Here is a 24,706-nt window from a genome sequence, read left to right on the forward strand (position 1 = left end):
TTGCTGCCCTGAGAGTGCACAATGGGACCTCCCTGAGGAGGCCACGCTGTTCCTTAGCAGCCACGGGAGTGTGTGTGCAACGTGGGTGTGCAAGTGGCTGGTGAGAGCTGGCCGGGACCCCTCTGTAGCCACCCTCCCTCAGCACCAGAGCTGGGCCCTGGGGGGCAGCACAAGCACACTCACCTCCATCCCCTGGCCCGCCCCGGCCAGGCCTGGGCCCAGCCCCCAAGAGCCTCCTGTACCTGCGTCTGGATCCGATTCAGGCCTCGGAACCACAGGATCTGGCCCCGCCGCAGCTCCCGCTCTGCATGGTCGATCTCCTCCACGTCCTCGTTGAGCTCCTCCTCCGGGATCTCCTCCTTCTGCGTGAGCCTGCCTGCCTCCTTGAGGAACTTGAGTCTGCTGGTCGGGATGGTGGCGATGACCTGCAAGGGACCCTGGCTGTCAGAATGGGGGGGCTGTCCTTCCCGGTGGCCTTCTTTCCCTGACACCCGCTCCTCTACCTCCCTCCTCCTACCGACTCACCCAGGCATGTGATCAATCCACTCCTTTACCCACCTCACCTGTTCCTCAGCCCAGTCTTTGACAATTTCCTTTTTTTTTTTTTTTTTGAGACAGAGTTTCACTCTTGTTGCCCAGGCTGGAGTGCAATTTGCTTTTTAATTCACTCATTCAGAGTCAGGGTATATAGTGGACAATCTTGGCCTCTAGGAGTTGGACAGATGTGGCTTTCAATACCCCAGACAGTCCTGGTCCTATGGCCTTGGGCAAGTCATTTAACCTCACTGAACTTTGGTTTTCCTAGCTGTAAAGTGGGGGCTGCTCTGGGCATGGTGAGAACTGAGCACGGTGGAGGGTCTAACTCGTCCTGCATGAGCCTGGCCCATGGCTGGCTCTCAGCCCTCCTGGGGTTACTTACTCCTCTGTCTCTTATTCCTCCTGAGATCACTGGACCCTGAGGGCAACCAATCCTGGACTGGGAAGGCAGTATGGGAAAGAGCTATGCCTTCATTCCTAATCTTCCCCAAAGGGCTTGTCTATGGGGCTGAGGACCCAGATGCAGGCCCTACAGGAAAGCTGAGGTGGCAGATGCCAGAGGTCCCTTCCATCTCCTGTAGGGATAGACAGGCACTGGCTCAAATGCAGCCTCAGGGGGCTCCCTGGGAGTGTAAAGTCAGCACTGACCACTGGCATTAACCTTAGTCCTCTGAATCCTTCCCTCAGATACTGGGCCCAGCCCCGAAGAGCCTCCCGTAGGGTGTGGGCCCCAGGGTGCCCAGGGAATGGAGTTGCTCAGTCGCACCTGGTTTATCACTCTCCAAAGCAGCCCCAAAGGTTACAGGAAGCCCTTTTGGATGAAACTAAACTTTCTTATTTATCTTTTAGTTAATTTTTGCCCCTGTAGCTTCTCACTCTAGCCTGCAGAGAGCTTGAAGGCAAGAATAATGTCTCCCACCCATCGGGTCCCACTGCCTGGATGTGTGAGCACCTTGGGAATAAAGCCCCTTAGGCCCTGCATTGGTTCTGGGCACTCCTCCCAAGCCTGTGTCCTGGGTCAGGAGCCTTTGAGCTGCATGCTGTCAGAGCTGTGACAGGGTCTGGAACTCAGGCAAACGTAGAAAAAGGAACTGGCGGGAGAATATTCTGGGGTCAAAGCTGGAAGGGCCCCTAAAAAGCATCCAGCCCAAGGAGCCCTGGAGCTGGGGCAGCTCTCAGACGGCCACAGGCACAGCACTGAGTAGCACTGCAGTGTGGCAGAGTGTGTCCTGCTTGCGTTCCCTCTGAGTGCTCTACAGGACCCTGATTGACGCCAGCTGGCCACCAGCGCCGGCAGACCATCGATTCATCTCCCTTCCTAAGAAGGTGCTCCAGCCTTGAACCCCTGGCAGGCCATGGCTTCTAGCTGGAATTTCATAATGTCATTCTCATTACATTAATGTTTTTGTTAGCTTCCATTTATGACAAGTGATACTGATTTTCCAGTTCTTAGTAATATGACATTGCCTTTAAAAACAAATTTAAGTTAAAAAAACTGATGTGATTGAGAGAAAATATTATATAAACAACAGAAGCAGTGGTAGATAGATATAAGGCAAAAATCAGAGCAGTAGTACCCAGAGGACCAGTATGGGACCTGGGACAAGGCCCCTTGCTCAGATGTCCAGCGACAGGGAGGGGCTTGCCAGGGGTCTGGCAGCCGGTTCCTGGGGGTCCTGGATTCTCCATCCAGTGCTGTCTCCCTTGCCCTGCTAAAAGGCACCTCCTGCGACCTACCAGGAACTTACCTGGCCCCAAACGAGCTCTCCTAACCCAATGAATATGCACCACATCCACTGGTCCAGCTGCAGTGGAGAGCAGCTGAATGGCTTCCCTCCAAACTGCACGATCACTATCTGGAGGTCAGAGGGGAGCAGAGAAAGAGAGAGGCCATCAGGGGCCAGCACAGAGGGCTGGGGTCCGGCTGCTTGCTGCCCACCCAGGCCTGGTTAGGGTGGGGGCCTCACTACCTGGATGGCAAAGGTGCCCAGCACAATGGTGCAGAAGATGGGGTTCCGGAAGATGCCGTCAAAGACGTTGCGCTCGCCGTGGATCTTGCGGGCGTTGATCTCGTTGAAGAGCTGCATCATGACGAAGGTGTTGAAGATGATGGTGTAGTGCTCTGAGGGTGGCGAGTGCAGGGGCGCGTTCCTCCCGCTGTCAATCTGGAACATCTTCTCGCCTGCCAAGTGAGAGGGTGGGGCTGGGCTGAAGGCAGCGGTGGGGGAATCAGAGGGGAGATGCCCGGCCTTTCGTGGGGGCCTCTTCTGAGCGGTGAGGTGAATCCCCAAGACACAGAGGCATGCTTGGATGCTGGGGGGCCAGGTGGCTGTGCTGTTGGCAGGTCAGAGAGTAGGAGTGAAGGGTCAGCAAAGCCCTCTCTCCTCTGGGGGAGAAAGGCCTTGGGGAACTGTCTTCCACTTTTTCTGTGGAAACCTGATAAAGGTGGATGGCCAGCTGTGTTAAAGGTGGGCGACATGGCTTCTAAAAAGTGACCCCAGACTGGCAAACTCATTCTGGACTGTGAGGACAGGATACCTGCGGGAGGCTTTGCGCTGCCCCGAGAGTGCTGCTTCTTGTACCCGAGCATGTCCCTTGCTGAGACCTCTACAGACTCATGGGGCTGTTACTAGAGATGCCAATTCCTATATGGAGCCCAGGGCTTCTGGGCCAGGCTGGTAGATGCTGCTGATGGGGCGTCTGATGCAGTCCTGTATCATTTTTGTTTTGTTATGTTTTTGAGATGGAGTCTCGTTGTTGCCCAGGCTGGAGGACAGTGGCGCCATCTCGGCTCACTGCAACATCCGCCTCCTGGGTTCAAGTGATTCTCTTGCTTCAGCCTCCCAAGTATAGCTGGGATTACAGGTGCATATCACCACGCCTGGTTAATTTTTGTAGTTTTAGTAGAGATGGGGTTTCTCCATGTTGGCCAGGCTGGTCTCGAATTCCTGACCTCAAGTGATCCACCCGCCTCGGCCTCCCAAAGTGCTGGGATTACAGGCGTGAGCCACCGCACCTGGCCAAGTCCTGTGTCCTTTTGCACAGCGAGTAAAGTGGTGCCAGGAGGCTTGTGGAGTTTTCTGGGTGTGAGATGTCCCAAGACTACCCAGGGTAGGCGCTGCTCAAGTGACCAAGCCAGCAAGCTGACCAGGACCCCCGCTCTCCTCTCCTCTCCAACCCCTCCACCTCCTCTGAATCTCTTCTAATTCTGCATATTTGTGGCTTCCTCTAAGCTTTTTCATGATAGGTTTTACAACAGTAAAATGTGTCCTGACAACACACTACTTTCTTTTTTTTTTTTTTTCTTTTTTCTTTTTTTGAGACGGAGTCTCGCTCTTGTCACCCAGGCTGGAGTGCAGTGGCCGGATCTCAGCTCACTGCGAGCTCCACCTCCCGGGTTTACGCCATTCTCCTGCCTCAGCCTCCCGAGTAGCCGGGACCACAGGCATCCGCCACCTCGCCCGGCTAGTTTTTTGTATTTTTTAGCAGAGACGGGGTTTCACCATGTTAGCCAGGATGGTCTCAATCTCCTAATCTTGTGATCCGCCCGTCTCGGCCTCCCAAAGTGCTGGGATTACAGGCTTGAGCCACCGCGCCCGGCCACTACTTTCAAAATTTATAAAAGGCACTGCCTTTGAGGAATGGATCCGTGCCCACCTCCATCATACTCTGGACTTTGAGGACGAGTGAAAGGCCAGCTCCAGGAGGCTCCTGTAAGGACAGCACTGGCCCTGATTCCATGTGGGACTGTGGGTCAGATCCTACCCCTCTCTGGGCCTTTGTTTCCCCATCTGTGACCTGGGGGTAGGCTTTGCTGGGATTGCCTCCGAAGCATCTGTGGAAACCAGGTCAGTTTTGGCCCAACCAGACCTGGTTCTGTGCCCAGACTCTTCCTCAGACTGGCTGTGTGCCCTTGGGCAAGTCACCTCACCTCTCTGAGCCTTGGTGCCCTCGTTTGTAATGTGGGGTGGAGGCAAATGTGCTTGCCTCACTGAGTGGAAGACCCAAACACGCAGCCCAAGTGGAAGCAAGTGAGAATCGGTGGTGGTGTGAGCGTGTGTGCCCTTCCCCAGGAAGCCTTGCTGAGGGTCCCTTCCACCAGGCCAGGATAAGGTGCTGGAATGGTTAAGAGAAGGTGTGAGTCACTCCCCTCCCAGTCTCAGGCACCTCTGGGGCTGCCATGCAGTGCTTCAGCACCTGGACAGGGCCTTGCACAGTCTGTACTTGGTGCCAGGAGCTGTCACCAGTGGAGAAAGCCACTGATGGCTTTGGGGTCAGCCAGAGCTGGGACAGGGCCAGGCCCCCTTCCAAGACTCGCTGGTGTGGCCTTGGGCAACTTACTTGACCTCCCTGAGCCTCAATTTCCCCATTAGCAAAACAGGAGGGGGTTGTGACTCGAGAATGCTGAGTGACAGCCGTGGTGCACCAGGAAGGTGATGACCCCGCCTGGGAGAGGTGTGGGTGGGCGAGGCGCTCACCAACGAAGAGCAGGGTGAAGATGAGGGCGAGCTGGTAGACGGCATGGCCCAGGATGTTCTTCATCATGGTCCTGGAGATGAGCGGCTTGTTGCGGCCGTACGGCTTCCTCAGCAGCAGGGTCTCCGTGGGCGGCTCGGTGGCCAGTGCCAGCGAGGCAAATGTGTCCATGATGAGGTTCACCCAGAGCATCTGCACGGCTTTCAGAGGGGAGTCCTGGGGACAGGCAGGAGAGGGCTGTCACCTGTGTGCCCACCTGCCCCTGTGAAGTGCTGGGTGGGTTCGTGGTGTATTGTCCGTAGGCTCCTGCTGGAGGCTGGAGGCTGACCTACCCCTTCGCTCCCCAGCAGGCATGGAGCCGTTCTCTGATGCCCTCTCTGGAGATCAGCGCAGACCCACCCACCTCAGCCCCATCTTCCCCGCCAGGAGATAAGTGAGTCCCCCCAGGCCCAATGGCCACCAGCTCCCTGCCTTCTGGTAAATTCAGCAGCATCTCACCATCTTCCCCTCTCCCCTCCAGCCCCCAAGGAGGGGGGTCTCTCCTGGCTGAGGCCAAGACCATTCCCACTGCCTCCAGCATGGGTTCCTACCTCCTCCCCCCACTGCCTCCTCCCCCTCGGGCTCTCCTATCCTACAAACAGAGCCCATTCCCCAACCCCCAATTTCTTCTCCCCTCTTATCCCACCTTACCTTAAAAAATTATTGTATGTATCATGACTCAAAAATTAATACATTTCAAGGTAGGAAATGTTGGCAAATGAGGAATAGCAGAAGCAACTAAACTTGTCAAGGACCTCACCACTTGTAGGTCACCACTGTCCAGGTTCTGGGAAGGACCCTTTCGGACCTGTCTCTTTGGCTGAGAGGAGCTGGGTCTGCTGTCCCCATCCTTTCTCACACGCCCATGTATCTTGTCCACAGCAGCCAAACTTTGGCCCCTCCATGCTCCCAGAATGCCCTCCTCCCATGTCACCAGCACCTTCTGTGCCACGAGTTGCAGGACCTCTTCTCGGCAACTCTCATGTCACTGACCTCGCCCCTGCACTTGGCCACTGCCTCCCACTTGCAATCCTGACCCCACTCTCCTGGTTGTCATCCTCCCCTCCTTTTAAATCTGTGTTCCTACCTCAGCCCCATTCTTCTCCTCTTCCTGTGGCTTTAGCTACATCCATGGCCTGTGGAATACCTCCTCCAGGAAGCCCCTAGACCCTGTAAGCTCAACAGCCCAAACCGGATGCTCTTCCCACTTCTGTCTTCTCCCAAGCCCCATATACCTGCATCCCTTCCACTCATCACCTCCCAGGTTTCATTACAGCCCCTGCTCCTGGCCTTCTCTCCCACCTCCTCCCTGCCTCAGCCTCACTCCCCGTGCCCCCGTCCTCCCCACCCCTGGGCTTTCTCCGATTCCATATACCTCGGGGTCAGGCGTGCCCGTCTTCCTATCAATGCTGCATGGCCTTGCCACCAACTCAAACAAAGACCTCAAGCAAATTGATAGTCGTCTCAGAACCTCAGTTTCCCTATCTGGCATCAAGACCTTCTGGTCTCCAAGTTGCTGCTGCCATGGGAGTGTCCCTCAAGCTGCCACTAGAGGGAGCATCTCATCCATAGACCAGGAAAGAGGGCCCTTCTGAGCAAAAGGAAGCCCCCAGCCACCCTTCCAAGGCTCTGATTCTCAGGGCTGGGGTAGCCAGAGTTGCCACCTATATTCCCCCAGCGCAGGAAGCAACAGAGGGGAGCAGTGTTCCAGTGCCACACAGCTGTTGGGGCAGTGCTGCACTCTGGGCCTCTGGGGGCTCCTGTGGGCATGGGCTTGTCTGCCCAGGTGGCTACTGGGAGGGTTGGGCCTTGGGGATCCCCCGGGGCTAAAGGAGACCCATTCTTGCCTCTCCGGCTAGGCTGGTCAGTCCCTGTGGGGTGTATCAGGAGACTGCAAGAACAATGGCAGGTCCTTGGCCAGTCCATCCTCTAAGCCTCAGTTTCTGCCTCTGTAAAATGGGGATCATCACAGTTCCCGCCTCATGGAGCTGCGATGAAGAAGCGGTGTCTGCAGACATCCGGGGCCTGCCTGCCAGGCTCAGTGCATAGGGCTGCTTCAGACCCAGTCGTGGTATCTGGCCAGACTCCTCTGTGACCTTCCCAGTGAGCGAGACCCCCGACTCCCTCCAGCTGTTCCCACCCAGCACCTCCTAAGGCACTCCACACTCCAGTTCAGAGTCAGGGCCCCGGGGCCCCTACTGGCTCTTTGTCCTCACCTGGCTGCCTGATCCCCTCGGGCCTTGGCCCGCCCTTCCCTGCCTCCCTCTGCCCTCATGGTGGCCAAGGGCCCTGCCTTCTCTTGAGGAATCCCTCTCCCGCTTCCTGCAGTGAGGGCCAGGCTGTGAGGCTGACAGCTCCCATTTGCTGTGTGACCTTGAACAAGTCACGCCACCTCTCTGAGCCTCATGTCCTTGACTCCCCTGGGGCCAGTGCCTGCAACTGAGCTCTGTGATGCAGTTCCTGGCTCCCAGCAGGCGCTCCATCGATGGGTGCCTCATCCCTGGCTGTTGTGACAGGGACAAACTGGAGTACCCTAAGGCCCCCGAGCCTCTGGGGGGGTCTCCGCCCTCCCCCAGGCTTTGGTATGGCCTCCTGAGGACCCACCTGCGTGATGCAGGCCCCCGTGAATGCCACAATCACAGCCACCACGTTAACTGTGAGCTGGAACTGCAAGAACTTGGAGATGCTGTCATAGACATTGCGGCCCCACATCACTGCCTTGACGATGCTGCTGAAATTGTCGTCTGTCAGGATGATGTCTGAGGCCTCCTTGGCCACATCAGTGCCTGCGATGCCCTGTGGGGACAGGGACAGGAGGCTGGGTGGGGTGGCCAGGGGAGGTGACCACTTCTAGCATCACCATCCTCACCCCATCCACATCCTCAGTCCTACACAACTCCCTAGTACATACACCCAGTGGGCCCAGCACAGCCAGACCACACAGGGACACCCCACTCTTCACGCTCCTCACAGACCCAGCTCCCTTCACCCTCAGGAAGCCTCACCCTGGCCCCTTCTCCCGCTCTGTTCTCTTCCTCCTCAGCCTGTAAGTGTCCCCCTTCGCACAGCTCCCCCAGAGCAAGGAGCATCCTACGCCCTTCCAGGAAGACCTCGGGGTCAGGCTGAGTCTCAAGATCGGTGGGCACCCACGGCGGATGGCGAGTGGGCCAAGTGTGAGCTGGGGCTCCTGAAAAGCCAGTCCAAGGCTGTGTAGTCCCATCTCCCCAGCCCCCACCACCCCAGGCCCTCTGTGGGCCGCTCCTACCATGGCAAAGCCCACGTCAGCCTTCTTGAGTGCAGGCCCGTCGTTGGTCCCGTCCCCCGTCACGGCCACCACCTGCCGCTGCTCAGTGTGTGTGCTGTCGATGATGCCTGTGGAGGCGGGAGTGTGCTCAGGCCCTGGGCCACTCAGGTGGGAGGCAGTCTGGGCCAGCCCTTGTCCTCAGGAGGGGCCTGGCTGGGCATGACTTCCTCTCTGGTCCCTGTCCAGTTGCCCCCTCCATCCAGGCTCTTCTCAGCTGCAGGCTGGCCTATAGCTGCCAGCAGGTCATGCTGGGCTCCTTATTGGGCTGGTGCTGGCTTGGGGCCCCCTGTGGCATGGGCCCTGCTCACCTCTCCAGCCCTGTCTTTGCTCTCTGCAACCCGTGGCCACATTGGCACCCACCCTAACCAGAAACACCGTATCCTCTAACTGTGCTCAGGGCCCCCTCTGCCTCTGCAGGGCTCCCAGGGTTTCAGCAGGACCCCACCATCTGTTCCTCCCGACACCACTAGCCAGCAACCTTCTCCCTGGGGAGTCCAGGCTTGCTGAGGAGGCCTTGGCTTTGCCATTTGCCAATGACCTCTGCCTCACCATTCTGGCCCTGACCTCTCTCCAGACATTCATCTTCAATAAAACGTTCAACAAATAACAGAATGAACAAATGACATGTGGCCCCAGTAGCTGAGCTGGGGCCAGTGGAAGAGGGTGGGTGAAGGATGTCATTGGTGGGGACCTGTGGAGTTTGTGGGACTCCTCATTCATTGGGCTTGCAAGCAGGGATGTCCATGGGCAGGACAGGAATTTGGGTGTCAGCATCCATGTGTCTCTCTCTCATTCTGCACATTGAATGTATCACCAAGGCCTGCCAATTCTGGCTCCAAAATCCCACTGAAACCCTTCCTTTCCTCTCTGTCTCCACCCTCTGCCACCAGCATCACTGGGTTTCCTCTCACTGACTCTGGGCTGCCCCTCCAACCTGCTTCCCCACAGCAACCCCAGGATCTCTCTAAAACCCACGTCTGAACAGTCCTGTCCCCCACCCATCCCCGGAACGTCATTCTTCCGCTTTCCCCCTTGGCCTCACGATAACATCCATGTTCTTAGCTCCACTTATGAAGTCCTCTGTGACCAGGCCTCACCCGCACCCTGACCTCTTCCCTTCTCTCATTGCCCGGCCACCCCCAATCTGTGCTTGCAGTCCCACAGAGCTAGCCCTCGCTGGCCCGTCTCTGCGCAGGCTGTTCCCTTGGCTGGAGGTACTCCTGTCACCCACCTGTACTGTATTTTTGGCTCAGATGCTGCCTTTTCCAGGAAGCCTTTCTGACCCTCTGAAGATCCCTGCCCACCCTTAATCAGATCCCTGTAACTCTGTGCTGCTCCATCCTTGCGCATCTCTCGGTTCTGTGCCTAGTAGACAGCGGCAGCTTGTGGAATGAGGGGCTGAGTTCCATGACTTGGGGCACTGTGCCCCCACCTGCTCCTTGCAGCTCTACCCTCTTCCAGGCCCAGCTGCAGTGCCCTGTGTTCTGGGAATCGTCCTGGGCTGCTCCCACCCAGCTGGCAGCGAGCCCTCAGTTCCACCGTCCTGGACTCAGCCTCTCCAAGCTTGTCCCCTTGGGACATTGGGCCTGAGTTTCCATGGTTCCCTCAGTCAGTCTGGGGGCTCCTCCAAGGCAGGGAGGGGTCAAATTTCTGCCCTGTGGCTCCCAGGTGGCGTGGACCTTTGCATAGCTCGAGCTGTGCAGAAAGCTGGGAGGAAACCTTTCCCCAGACCCCTTCCCCTCCTCCAGTCCTGGGGTGGCCTGACTGTGTGCAGTCACCAGGGGCCTTCCTGTGGCTGCCTCCTAAGGCCACATTTCTGTTCTGTCCCCGCAGACCTCTCAGCAATTATTCCCACCATGGGCCACACCTTCCTCCTCCACAGGCCTCCTTCCTTGTCTTCCTGGCACCACTCCCCGCTGGCCATCCTCCTGCCCCTCTAGCCTCCTCCCCTTGGCCTCCTCTGGTAGGTTCTCAGCCTCACCATCACTCAGGCAGCTCTTGGCTTCTGTGGCTCCTCTCTCCCCACCCACATGTGCCACCCAGGACTCTGTCTCAGGCCTGCTCTCCATCCTGGCTCGATGTCCAATGCTCTTCTCCAACAGGTATAGACTGATGGGATTCCAGACACTCCTGCTCCTCATCCCTCCATGACGTGCAAACCACCACCCAGCCCAGACCCCTCCACCACCCAGACTTTCTCAGACCCGCACCTGGCAGCTCCACCTGAGGTGTCACCACTGTGGGCAGGTGACAGCTCTTCAGTGGGACAATCCTGTGGGACTGCCAGGCCATGCTCTGCACTGCAGGGTAAGTTTCCTAAAAGGATGCTTCTACTCTCTAAACGCTCCCATGTTCCCGAGCCTGGTGACATGGTGCAGGCCACGGCAGGGTACTCAAGTGGGCATTGGTGGCCCTGCAGGATCTGCTGCCCTCCCACCTGCTCCAGTCTCCTGTAGCTTCTCTCTCCCGTCCCAAGGTCCTGGCCCAGATCCTTGAAGGCACCTGGGGATTTTCTGCCTCTAGCCCTTTGCAGAACAGTTCCCTGCCTTGCCTCAAGCACAGGCCCTACCAACCCTGGAGCCCATCCCACCTTCCATGGCCTGTGACCTAAAGCCTCCCTAATCCAAGTTTGAGGCCAGTGTCGGGCCGAGAGCACCCCTGCCAGCAGTGTAGCCTTTCGCTCTATGCAGGGACCACTTATTCAATGCTGCTGCATGCATCCTGGCCCAGGAATTCCACGTGGGCAGGACCATGCCTGCCCTGAGCAGGGCTGGCACCTAGCAGGACCTCAGTAAACAGTTATGGAGAGAATGAGTGAATGAATAAGAGTAAGGATGGGCTGGGGGCCTTCTGCTCCCTTGTGGTTCTGGGGTTCTCTCCCCAGGCCAGATCGGCTTCCATTAATGTCCTTGGGCAGCACCTTTGAAAGAGGAATCTAAGATGTTCTAGGGTGATCTCCGGTGGACACCTGCTCCCATAGCCATTTTACAAATGAGGAAACAGAGTCCCGGAGCGGGATTTGCCAAAGGCCACAGAGCAGGTCAGTGGCAAAGCCAGGACCGTGTGACTCTAAAAATACCCAGTTGGCTGGGTCTAGCGGCTCCTGCCTGTAATCCCAGCACTTTGGGATGCTAAGGCAGGAGGACTGCTTGAGGCCAGGAGTTCGAGACTAGCCTGGGCAATATAGGGAAACTCTGTCTCTACAAAGAATTAAAAAAAATTATCCAGGCGTGTTGACACATGCCTGTGGTCCTAGCTACTTGGGAGGCTGAGGCAGGAGGATTGCTTGAGCCTAGGTGTTTGAGGTTGCAGTGAGCTATGATTGCACCATTGCACTCTAGCCTGGGTGACAGAGGGAGACCCTGTCTCAAATAAAATAAAATAAAAATAAAGAGTGCCCAGCACCCGGCCACCTAGGCTCAGCAAGTGGTGCACCCTCCCTTTGGAGGGAGGAGCAAGACTTTGACTTTTGGTCTCATCCCTCAGGTGGCTATTCCCAAGACAGTGCATCCCTGGGGTCCTGGTCACAAATGTTGGTTGGTTGCCTCAGGGACCAGACAGACCAAGAGACCAAAAGCTCTGAGACCAGACTGAGAACAAGTGAAGTAGGCTGAGTGTCGGACCACAAGCAGCAGTAAGGACTGTGTCAAAGGTGAGAGAGCAGGGTCTGAGTAGTCTTTCAAATTCATCATTTAAAAAGGCGCTGTACCGGCCACATAGAACACGTCTGTGGGCCCCATTCAGCCCTGAGCCGGGAGTTTGGGACCCCACACAGGCCCAGGTCCATTGTTTCCTAGGGGAGTTGGAGGCCCAGAGAGAAGACTTAGTCCCATCTCCTTCTGGACCCTTGCAGGCTCCCAGGACTGAAAAGGGGGAGACATAAGGCTGTTACAGGTGTGGAGAGTCGGGGGCGAGGGGCCCTTCCCTTCTGGGAAGAAGCTGCAAGTGCTAGGAGAGGAGGGCCCAGTTTCTGGCCTGGTGCTGGGCTTGAGGGTTGCCCGTGCCCGCCCAAGTCTTACCTTTAACCAGGGTATGCTTGTCCGTGGGGGAGGAGCGAGCCAGCACCCGCAGCTTTGGCCAGATCTTGTCAATTCGCTCCTGCTCAATCTGGAGAGGGATGGGGAAGGGGGCGGGTCGGTGGGGTTGGGGAGAGAAACTGAGGCCTGGAGAAGGGAGGGGACATGCCCAGAGTCACTGGGCTCTTAGCAGCACACTGGCTGGCTTCTGTCCAATCATGCAGCACCCTACCTCCCAGCCCCCATCTAAGCACGTTCCCCAGAGGATGCTTTACGCTGGGACACGCACCTCCCCCTTCTCGTTGCGGATCCTTCTGTTGAACTCCTTGCCCTCGAGGCACAGAAAGTCCTCCCCAGGATGGATGATGCCACACTTGATGGCGATGGCCCGAGCCGTGTTGATATTGTCACCAGTCACCATGCGGACCGTGATGCCTGCCCGCTGGCACTTGCGGATGGCTTCTGGGACCTGGGCAGGAGGGCAGGGGCCATGGGGGAGGGCACCACCTCAGGCAGATCCCCCCTGCCTTCGTGGATTCCAGAGGAGCCCTTCTCACAGGCAGCTCTACTGAAAGGGGACTAGATGACTATGAGATACTGATGGCACACATGGCACACGGGCCACAGCCTCCCTTCCTGTGCCCATGGCAGGCATTGTTAATCGATCACACATCCTTTGATTAAACCCTGATGTGGTTCTCATCACAGAGTCCCAGGTGGCTACCACCTATTGACCATGACAGTCCATCCTGAGACAGAACCACTGGCTGTCTTGACCTGGGCAAGGACTTTGGAAAGACTTCCACGAACACCTCCTCAGATCTGGCTCCAGGTAAGCTTGGCCAGGTGAACTTGTCCTTGTCTCACCCACATACACAGTTCCTGCAAACTTGACAAATCCATTTGTGTATTTTCAGTTTCTTGGGGGGATATTTGCATTTGGGAGCATTTTACTTACAGAACGTGACACGGGTTTAGAATATGTATAAATGATTACGCTTCATGTAAAATATACCATTTCTCTGCAATAATAAGGATAGTTCTGCCCTCTCTGACTGTAATGACAGATGATATCTGGGACAATCAGGCCAGATCAGAGCCAGCCAATCAGAAGGCACAAGGCTTCCCAGCCCCGCCCCACCCCAGCAGCCAGCCCTGAGCAGAGCTAAGGGTTTCCCCCACGGAAATCAGCCTGGAGCTGGGGCAGCCCTTTATACACAACAGAAATCAATGGAACGAGTGATTCTTACCCGAGGGCAATGACAAATAATAAAATAATATTTGCTGCAGAACGTCTTTCAGTGGGAGAGAACATGTCAAGGGCAGAAAATCCAGTTGTTTGGAAAGACCACAGCCTGTTAGAATCTCCAGCCTGGAAGGACTCAATCTGACGTTCCCTCCCTGCACACCTCACAGTGACCAGGAGCGCACTCCAGCATCCACCTGCCAAGCCACCGCTGAGGGAGTTGGAACCTATAGATTGAGTCATATTCCCCCTAAAAGGCAGACTGGAGCCCTAAGCCCCAGTACCTGTGTATGTGACCTTGATTAGAGATAGGGTCATTATAGCGGTAAATCCAGCTAAAATGAACACATCACGGTAAGTCCTAATCCAACAGGAATGGTGTCCTTATAAAGAGGACATTTGGACACAAAGATATGCAAAGGAGATGCCATGCAGAAATCGGGGTGCTGCTTCTACACTCCAAGGAGGCCAAAGGTGGCCAGCAAGCCACTGGAAGCTGAGAGAGAGGCGGAGACAGCTTCTCCCTACCGTCATTGGAAAGAGCCAGCCCTGCTGACACTTTGGTCTCAAACAGACGTCCAGCCTCCAGGACTGTGAGACAACAAACTGCTATTGAGCCACTCAGTTTGTGTGACTTTGTTACAGCAGCCCTAGAAAACTAGTACAAACAGTTAGAAGGTGGGGCCAAGCCTGACTGGGACAGCCCCTGCCCTGGTCTCCTTTCTGCCCTCAGCAATGGTAAGAACAAGGATCGGCCTTGACTGTCTCGCCTGTGTCCACCCCATCCGCAGCACCCACCACTCCTTCAGCCCCCACCACTATCGTCTCAAGCTGGGTCATTGCCCAGCCTGCCTCTGGGCAGGAGGGCAGGGGCCATGGGGGAGGGCACCACCCTCCCTGTGTACTCTGTGCAGAGGGCACTGCCTGGCCGCTCTTTCCTTACCCTGGCCACTAGTGACCTACCTGAGTGTCAGCCTGTGGGGCTGCCCTCTTTCAGGGGCTCCACCCTGATGCCTTCAAGAGGAAACCCACAGTTCTGAGCGTGGCTGTCTTGTGGCGTGAGGAACAGATGTCCTGGAGGGGCAGGGTCCCAGTAAGGAGGCCTCTCTAGCTACTGGAGTTGTCTCAGAGACCGGCTCTGTGGTCAGGTAGTGATCTCCCTGTTGTTGAAGGGTTAGAGCAGGGCCAGCTGACCACCAGCCTCCTCTGGGGCTTATTTCCAGGGCCTGGGGAGAAGCCTTCCAGTGCCCACTTGGGGCCTGGGGGCCATGTGAGCAAGGCCTCTGCCTCATGCCACAGTGGCTAATCACGTAAGCAAACGTGACCTCATTTTTACAGAGCTGGAGGGAGTGGGGACGTGGAACGTCAAAGATCCTGTTTATATAACTTACTAATAGCCTCATGACGGCTGTAACGTGGGCTGTGGCCCCCTGCTCTCACCTGCCCCTGAGAACAGCAAAGAGCTGCTGTTTCCTGGGAACACACACCTTATCTGGCTCCTGCCCCCAAAAGGAGGAATTTCGGTTCTTGGTTTCAAAGATGCTGGAGGTCTTGGACTTGGAAAGGGCTTTGGGTCATTGACTTTGACCCTCTGCTCATTGTCTAGATCTGTTCCCAGGTGTCCTCAACAGATGGGCTGGTCAGCCTCTGCTTGCACACCCCTGATGACAGGGCACTCCCTCCCTCTAATGCCCACTGCTCCACGGTGGAACAAGTCTAGCTGATTTTTTTACACAACCTTTCTTTTTTCAGATAGCAGAGCATTATCCTGCATCAGACCTGTACTCTATTTGGAGGCAGGGTCTTTGGCACAGGCCTATACAAAAGGCTCTGGAAACACAGAAGGGGGTTTTGTACTGCTGAGTATACGTGCTACTGAAAGAGCACAGAGGGCACTGTTGCTTTAGAAGAAAGTGGGTGGGGAGGAGAAATCAAGGAGGACTTCCTGGAGGAGGGGATGTTTGAGCTGCCAACTGAGGCTCTGGTTCCTGGCATTGTGCCAGGGCTGAGGCTACACAGATGAACAGAGATTAGTCCTGGCCACAGAGCACTGTCCACTCTGCATTGGCAGAGAAGGCCTGAGGTATGAACGGGTCTGAGGGCCGTGCTGCAGGTGATCTGGAGGGGCTGAGGCTGAGAGAAGATGTGGGTTAGGGACTGGAGACCATGAATTTGGAGAGGGGCAGAAGGTGCTGGACCAGGGATATGCTCCTTCAGGCACTGGGAACTGTGAGAAGTTCTGAGCCAGGAATGAGGCGATCAGTGCTGCGTTTTAGAAAGACTCTCACTTTCAAGACTGTCTCCCAGAGCCAAAATCAGCCATTGTCTGGGCCTCTCCAAGCAAGCTGGCTTCATGAGAAAAATGAGGCTAATTTTTACGGACCCTATACTTTCCTCTGTGCAGTGGAGAGAGGGCTTGGGGACCAAAGGATTGGGTTGGGTTTTGCTCTAGGGTCTCACATGAACCCTGGTTTCTTCATCTGTAAAATGGGTACAATAGTATCTACCCTTCAGCAAGGCTGGGGGAACTCTATGACAGGGCACAAACAGCCCACGCACAGGATGGGCACGTGCACACCTTTTTCAAGTCCCTTTTCTCTCATAAATGCAGCAGGGCGTTCACGAGGCCCCAGCCACTCCGCATCCCTTCCTGCCTTCTTGCCCTGCTCATGCTGTCCCCTCTGCCTGGAATGCCCTCCCTCCCTTAGCCTCTATGTGTCAAGTCTGTCCCATCTGATAAGTGAAATGCTCTCTATTCATGAAGCCATTCCTGATTCCTGCAACCTAACTGGATGTTTTCTTAAGCCGCTCTCAGGACTCAGTTTTGTTGCTCACTCATTCACTTATTGGACAAACAGCTCTGGAGCATCTAACTGCTCTGGACACTGAGGATCCGGAGATGTTTAAGACTCAAACCCCAGAGGCATCGATCCAGTTGAAATACGCTTCCCACATCAATAAAATTACTGTGAAATTAAAAATAAATAAATAAGTTTGGGAAAACATGACTTCTGTCGCTAAAATTATCCTAGATATTTCTCACTGAGGAAAAGCAGCCAGGAAATGGGTGCTTCCTGTTTTCATTAAATAAAAGCTTTTAAACATCTGTTGTTTCTGTGACAGCAGTTGTCTGTGATTCCGAGGGCTTCAAACACCCCCGGATAACCCGGCAAATCCCAGACCGCTGCTCTCCTGATGGCTTTATCGGCACTGACTTCAATCAACCTTGGAAAATGTACCCACTATATGGGCCGACAGTGGGGTGCTTTGGCAAAGGTGTTTTGATCTGTTCTAGCCTTTGGTCTTCTCGTGAGAGGAAGGCAATGTGGAGATTCAACCCCTTGACAGCCAGGGAAACTGAGTGAGGCAGAGACTGTTTTCTTGCAGTTGCAAAATGAATCTTAGTGTGTCTGCAGGGCCCTAGAGATGGTCCAGGCTGAGGTTTTCCCTCTGGCTGAGCCTCCTAGGCTGGAGGCACCAGGAAGGGCGTTCACCTGTAAGATTTACAGAGGGTGACAAAGAATTCTGTATAAACGGATGAGTCCAGGAGGACAGAGCCCTGGGGAGCTTGACAAAAACACTGTCACCATAGGCACACACGTTCCCTGAAGGTCACCCCTAAAAACTGGGGATAGTGGTTGCCTCTGAGGTGGGAACCAAGGAGCTAGAGGGGGCAGGAATGACCTACCTAAAAAACAAACAAATAAACAAATAAACAAAACCATACCCACCCGTCTCCTTGGGTCCTGCATCCATCCCGCCCCACTCAGAGATGCTGAATCAACTCTGAGCTTTTATGCTTGCAAGTGGTGTCACCTGTAACCCTACTGTGTCCCTCACTGTGATTGTTGGACAGTCTGATTCTCTCAGTTTTCAGGTGGGGAAACTGAGGCCATCTGTGAGGGAGTGGCAGGGGCAGAATTAGAACCCATGTCCCTTGAGTCTGCTGTGTCACTTGAGTAGGTTACCGCTGTGAAACAGTTTATGACACCTATACAGACATCCCAGGGGTGAGCCAACAGGAGAAAGGGTGGCCCATGTGGATGCCTTGACTGAAGGAAGTGGGGGAAGATGGGAGGGTAAGTCTTCCAGTCAACTCTTTCTCTCTCTGGGGACGTCAGAGCTTGGGAGGGACCCAAGGGGCACCTGGGCTAACTTCCCATTTCATAGATGAGAACACTGAGGCTCACAGAGGGAAGTGGCTTGTTAGTGGCAAAGTTGGGGGTTGGGGGTTGGCTCCAGGCCCCCCTTTCCCAGAGTCTGTGCCTGCAGCCAGCTTCTCTGGATGACCATGCTGTCAACAGAAAATGCCAGGGACCCAGCTCTGCCCCTTCAGGCCCTGGGCATGGGGAGCTCTCATCCCTGTCCTCATCTGCTCATCCTCTTAACTTAGAACTTCCTCCTCTCTTCTCCTCTCCTCTCCTCTCCTCTCCTCTCCTCTCCTCTCCTCTCCTCTCCTCTCCTCTCCTCTCCTCTCCTCTCCTCTCCTCTCTCCTCTCCTCTCCTTTCCTTTCTTTGTGTGTGTGTGTGTGTGTGGCAACCAGGCAAAGGCCCTGAGGCAGGGAGGCAGAAAACCTGTTCTAATCTGGGTTCACTCAGCCACTTTGGGCACATCACTGTCCCCCTCTGGGCCTCGGTGTTTTCTTCTGGAAATTGGGGTTTGTGGGGGAAGGTGTTTGGACTAGATCAGCCACTCAAACCTCAAGTCATGCCCTGTGAGAGTCATGAAATTTGTTTAGTGGGTGGTGACCAAAATTTTAAAAAGAAACAAATAAATAGAAGAATGGAAAATAGTTAAGGGCATCCCATTATTTTGTGAAATTCTTGCTTTGGTGAAGTGTGTGTGTTTACTGAGTCATGACATAAAATACATTTCTTATTGTGCGTCATGGTCAGATAACAGTTGGGACCTGCTGGTGTCTTCCATTCATCTAAGGGATGTTTCCAAGGCAGAGTGGTGAGCCAGGAACTCTGGGAGTGACCGGGAAGGGGGAGGTTGTGGGATTGGGAAGGACAGGGGTGTGGGCAGGCCAGCCTCAAGTGCTGTGCAAGGATGAAGAGTTTTCAGTAACGAGATAACATATCACAGTGAAGCCTGGACTCATTAGTGACTGGTAATGAGGAGGTGTCCCACAGGGAGGCTGATAAATGGCCTGTCTGTCCATGGAGAGAGAGGTTTGCAGGAAAGCACGTGTGGGCTCCACTGTCAAGCTCCAGGGACATTAATTGTCTTTGCTGTTTTAGGATCTTGATAGGAGTGAGGAAGCCACAATGATACCCCCAACTCATTCATTCCACAAACACTCATTGAACACCTTTGGTAGGCTAGACTGTGTGTCTAGGGCTGTTATGTGTCCCTGGATCTAGGGTAATGAAATCTACTGGAGAGGGCAAGAAGGAAGGGGACCCACATATGTAGCCCACCTATCTTGTGCCAGATGCTCTGCCTGTTGCTCGTAGATACATGATCTGAGCCTTCATGATATCCCAGAGGGGGTGTGTGTGATACTATTATTATCCCCAGTATGCAGATGAGGCTCAGAGAGGTTATGTAACTGGTTCAACGTCACACAGCCAGCTGTGCTGGCACTCAGGATCACAGATCTGTCTGATGTCTGAGCTCACACTTTGAACCCTCTCCCTGCTGCCTAAAATGTGAAAGTCCATGCCTGTGACCTCCTAGTTTCATTTTTTTTGGAAAGCAGAATCTTATAACATCAGGGCCAGGAACTTGGAGGGCATCTTATCTATCCCTTTTACCTTAAAGAAAGGGAAGCTGAGGCTCAGAGAGGAGTAGGGAATGGCCAGAGACCCCCAAAGAACAGTGTCAGGGTAGGTCCATTAAGGAGTGGAGGAGGTGGGTCCTCAAAGCATCAGCACCAAATCTTACAGCAGAGGCCAATCGACCCGGCCAGGGCCTGGCCAGGGCATCCGGTCTGGACCCAACAGTTGAGTGAGTCCTGGAAGGATGGGGAAGCAAGCCCCTCCTGCACCCTGCCTCATGCCCGGGGTGCTCCCCTGGGGCCTGGCGGTGTGAGCTGACTCACTCTGCCCACCCATGCAGCGTTTTGGAGATTCAGGACAGCTTCCTCTGCTCCCCACAGCCTTTCTTCAGCCTGGGCAGCCTCACAGACCACACACATCTCATCTTCCCCTGACCCTGGCAGCTCTAGCACTGAGTTCTTGGCCTTCCCCTCCAGGTGCAGATTCAGCTGAAGGAGACTGAAGACCTACTGTGTGCTGAGCACCCCACTAGGTGTACTGATAGGCATCACCTCCCTCGATCCTTGTGAAGTGGGCCTGTCAGCCCCCTTCCCCTTCTGCTTGAGAATGTGACCTGCAGTTAACGTTCTAGCTCTGTTCCCCTGGAAACCTGATAAAGGTAGACTCTCCGCTGTGTTCCTAGGCCAGCTTGCTAGGGTAAACTGGCTGGTAAACTGCATCTGCACTGCGAGAAACTATAAATACTGACAGGGACACCACACTTCGGGTTCTCCTGAGTGCAATGACCCTTGCTATTGGGCGTGTCCTTTGTAGGGACCCTGGAATCCATGTTTGTGGATTTGTTACAGGAGATCCTGGCTCCTGCAGGGCAAGAGGTTTCTAAGGCAGGGCAGCCCCTACACTTGTCCCTTGGGGGACCAGAGGGAAGAGCTCATGGTGGCTGGGTGGACAGCTCGAGGACTGCCCCCATGGCAGAGCAACACCTGCTGGCAACCTGTGGGTTCTGTGTCCTTCTAGGCTGACCCATGCCATGTGTGGTCTACACTGTTTCTCATGGGCGATCCTCTTATGAGGATCAGGGGAAGGAGATCCCCATGGGCATTGTGTGGAAACTGAGACTCAAAGAGGTGAAGTGACTTATTTCAGGTCACCCAGGTGGCTGGCCTCCCAGCCTCATCCCCTTTCCCTGAGCTTGCTGGCCCTGGGGCCTACCTCCGGCCGCACGGGGTCCTCGATGCCCACCACGCAGATGCAGGTGAGTTCGTTGAGGATGTCATTCTCATTGTCCCAGTCCGGCTCGGGGCTGCTGGGGAAGTCGCGGTAGGCCACGCAGATAGTGCGGAGCCCATCGCAAGCCATGGGCTCAATCACCTTCTTTACCATCTCGTCCCGGTCGCGGGGCCGGAAGACACGGGGCTCTCCCGCCCCATTGAGGATTTTGCAGCACCTGGGGGAGGATGGAAGGGAGATGGGGAGCCCAAGGAATGCTCCTTCTGAACGGCTCAGAGACCACCTCCCCACCCTTGTGATGCTCAGCTGGCTGTGGCTGGTCATCCAGTGCCCATCTAGTCCATGCCCCAGGCAGGGTGAAATCAGGCGTCCTTCCTGCAATTTTTGCCCAGGTCACTCAGCAAGCGGAGCCCCACTTTGATGTATTATATACTCACAAGATTCATCTGAAATAACACTCCCACAGCTGAAGTGGTTTACAAAGCACATAAAACCCAGGCTAGTAGTTCTTGACCCTGCCTGCACATTAGAATTGCCTGGGGGAGCCTTTAATAAATATCCATGTGTGAGCCTTGCCCCAGAGGTTCCAGTTCAATTTGTCTGGGGTGAATCCAGGAATCATTTTTTTTTAAATACTCCTCAGAGGGATTCCAATGTGTAGCCAGGGTTGAGAACCACTGGGGGCTAGAACAATCCTCTCAATGTACAAGTGGGGAAACTGAGGGCAGAGAGGGGAAGGGATTTGCTTAGTTCACCAGGCTTATTTCCAGCACTCCTCTGGAGTCAGAGAAGTGTGGCTAATAATGAAAATAGCTACCATCAACCGGTTCTATGCTAAAGGAAGTGAAATAAGAGAGATCTAAGTGTGATAACGGGTAGAACTTTCTGATGAACCAGTGGCTTAGGGAGGAGAAGGGGGAGGACTCTGGCTATAGAAATGTTTAAGAGGATATAGTGGAAGACACAGTGGCCAAGGGGCATGAAAGTGAAGATGAATCTTCCTGGATGGCCTTGGGCAGGGCCCTCTGTGGCTCTGGGTGCTAGATGGCCACTCTAGCCCAGCAGGCTGCTGAGCCTGGCCTGGATGGCGGCCAGTGCCGTATGACCCTGACATCCCCAGCTCCCTGCACCAGGGCACAGCCCTCAGCCCCGGCGCCCTGCCCAGCGCTTACTTCTTGAGCACGATCTCAGAAGCCCCCTTGCTGTACATGCGGAAGCTCTCGTCGGGCAGCTTGATGACAGTGCTCATGGACTTGCGCACGGAGTTGAAGGTGTACACTTTGTATAGCTTCTCCTCTGGCATCTGGCTGCGCACGGGCTCGTAGTCCTGCTTCAGGTCCAGCACGAAGCCCAGCAGGCCGCACTCCGTCTTGTTGCCCACCTGCCGAGGCAGGGCACCCTCCTTCTCTGGGGGCTGCGGAGAGAGGCAGGAGCGGCTGGCACCTGGTGGGGCCTGTGTCAGGGGAGCCCCTGCCCTGGCTGCCACTGAGGCTCTGGGACTGCCACCAGGTGGTCTCTGGGCTGGGGGCTGAGCCCTCAGGGAACCCTTGGCCCATCCCCTGCACCCTCAGGGTTCTGCATCCCAGGTCCAGTCCTGGCTCCGGGTGAAAGGAGTGAAGCAAGATCAGCTTTTAAAAAAATTATGAATTATTTCAAACATGAGAAAGAGAACGATGTAACAAAGTTATGTGCCTAGCATCCAGCTTTGTAGCATCTTAACATTATGCCACACTTTCCTCAGATTTTTCTTTTTTAAGAAGTAAAACATTATAGACAAAGCTGATTCCCCTCTGCAAACCTCTTTCCATATGCATAATTCACTCTGTGTCCTAGAAACAACTTCTGTCTTAAATTTGGCATTAATCATTACCCTGTGTGTATTTAACTGTTAATTCTGAGATAATTGTAATTCACATGCAATAAGAAACAATACAGAGAGATGCCGTATACCCTTCATCCAGTTTCCCCCAATGTTATCACTGTAATATTAACACAAGTACCACAACTGAGATGGCGATGGAAGCCGACCTTGTTGAGATTTCACCGGCTTTACATGTGCTTGTGTGTGTGTGTGCATGTGCATTTTCTATGCAATGGTACCACGTGTGGGTTAATGTGGCCATCACCACTGTCAAGATTCAGGACAGTTCATCATAAGGGTCCTTGTACTACCCTTTTTTTAAAGCTATCACCTCTCTCTCCCCCTACTCCCTGGCCATGGCAACCACTAATCTGTTTCCCGTTTCCATGCTTTCATCATTTTCAGCCTGCTATGTAAATGGAACCATACAGTCTGTAACTTTCGGAGCTTGGCTTCTTTGCTCAGCAGAATCCCCCTGAGATATAGGCAAGCTGCTGCATGTGCTGATAAGCTGTTCCTTTTGATTGGTAAGTGGTATTTCACGGGATGGACAGACTGTCCCTTGTGATTTCAATCAGGTTGAACCAATGGAAACTGCTATTTTTGAATGTCAAAAATGGTCAAATATGGGCAAGTTCATGCAGTTTAACCTCATGAGACTCCTGACCTCAAGTAATCCGCCTGCCTCGGCCTCCCAAAGTGCTGGGATTACAGGTGTAAGCCACCACACCTGGCTGTAACTGTGCCTGGCTGTAACATTCTGTTTTTGAGATTCATTCATGTTTATGGCTCTAGTGTGTTCCTTTTTAACTGCTCTATAGATGCCATGATATGAATACGCTGCAAATACTTATCCCTTCCTTGAGTCCCTCCCTCACTTCCCTCTCCCCTTCACACATTAGACACACAGTCTTTGGCACCTGCTTCATGCTGGCCCTGTGCCCGCCTCAGGGCCGTGTGAACACCATTAGCTCCTGTCCTGGAGACTCCCAGAACACCAGCTGCATCTCCCCAGCACCTGTCACTTCCTCGCACGGCTGCCTGAACACAGGCTGTTTCATGCCTCTGTACCTTCACCTCTGCTGCTCCTCCCCGGTGGGTCCCTCTCCCTCCCCTGCCAGGCAAACTTCCTCTTGTCCTTTAAGGACCAGCTCAAATATCTCCTTGTTTTTGAAAACTGCCATGTGGGTCTTTCTTCCCCTGTGTAAACAAGATGCATTCTATTTCTCTCTGGGTTCTCAGGGTCAGTGCAAAGCTCATCACACAGCAGGTGCTTATTAACTGTTCGCTAGATGGTTTAATACAGACCAGAGTGGTGGGGAAGACAGGTTAATGGTAAGGATGAGATGCCTCCATATGGGCTACTGATGTGGGATTCACAAGAGGCTGCAAAAGTGCAGATTTGCAGGTGGCTCCCATGTGCACCCCCCGACCCCAATGCACACACCCACTCATGCCACTTAATAGCATTCATACGGGCGACTCAGGTGGAGGTGGCTTCAGGGGTGGTGAAAGACACCAGAGATAGACTCTAGAGAAATTCTGAAGATGAAATAGCTATGAACATGCCTGTGTCCCCCTGAAGTACCAGATGAACCTCTCACAAGGAGCCCTCTGCATCCTCGTCCTCAGTCTCCCTCATATTACCCAAAAGAGCAGCCCGGATAGGAAGAAGGTGGACTCAGGAAGATGTCAGCATGACTGGCTGTGCAGAGACAGGGTGGACCTTCTGTCAGCAACTGGACATATCCCTGGGCTATTCTCCCCTCTTCTGCAGCTAGGGCTCGGGCCCAAAGAGCAGACCCGATTCACATGGGGCGAATACAGGCATCGACATGCAGTGGTCCTGAGACCTGGGGATGCATAGGAAATAAAAAAGAGCCTTTGAACCTAAACGAGGTCCTCAGTTTCCCCATCTGTAAGATGGAGAGGCTGGAGCACATGCTTTCTAGCTCAGGGAAATATCAACCCTCTCCTTAAAGTGGATGTGGTGAGGGAGGGTAGAGTGAGGAAGAACTGCAGATCCCTCAGTGGATGGTACGGCAGCGGTGGATAGGGAGCAAGGCTCAGAGCACCTTCCCGGCTCCCATGGCCAGACTGACCTGAGGCATCCTGTGCCTTGGAAAATGCCCCACCCCCAGGCTCTTTGATAGGTTTTACTAAGAAGCAGAGGAATATTTGACACAACTTCCCATGTCTGAAGTTTCGGAAAATAAGTTCTAAGATCTTCCCTCTCTCTGCAGTATGCTGTTATTGTGTGCTATCTCTCTCTC

The 24,706-nt window shown here is 54.5% G+C and overlaps 1 protein-coding gene across 11 annotated transcripts in view; it reads right to left on the bottom strand.

Annotated features, from left to right (window-relative positions):
- Window positions 1-24,706, bottom strand: part of ATP2B2 (ATPase plasma membrane Ca2+ transporting 2) — a 188,284-nt gene that overhangs the window by 13,905 nt on the left and 149,673 nt on the right. For all 11 annotated transcript variants that reach the window (XM_015130243.3, XM_028844451.2, XM_028844452.2 and 8 more), the window contains 10 exons: window positions 21,745-21,986; window positions 20,555-20,789; window positions 12,662-12,841; window positions 12,376-12,463; window positions 8,318-8,424; window positions 7,657-7,848; window positions 5,016-5,229; window positions 2,508-2,719; window positions 2,286-2,393; window positions 243-425 (listed from right to left, as the gene is read on the bottom strand). In XM_015130243.3, coding sequence (XP_014985729.1) covers window positions 243-425; window positions 2,286-2,393; window positions 2,508-2,719; window positions 5,016-5,229; window positions 7,657-7,848; window positions 8,318-8,424; window positions 12,376-12,463; window positions 12,662-12,841; window positions 20,555-20,789; window positions 21,745-21,986 — 1,761 coding nt within the window. The remainder of the gene's footprint in view (window positions 1-242; window positions 426-2,285; window positions 2,394-2,507; window positions 2,720-5,015; window positions 5,230-7,656; window positions 7,849-8,317; window positions 8,425-12,375; window positions 12,464-12,661; window positions 12,842-20,554; window positions 20,790-21,744; window positions 21,987-24,706) is intronic.

Source organism: Macaca mulatta, chromosome 2, assembly GCF_049350105.2.
Source record: "Macaca mulatta isolate MMU2019108-1 chromosome 2, T2T-MMU8v2.0, whole genome shotgun sequence".
NCBI lineage: Eukaryota > Metazoa > Chordata > Mammalia > Primates > Cercopithecidae > Macaca > Macaca mulatta.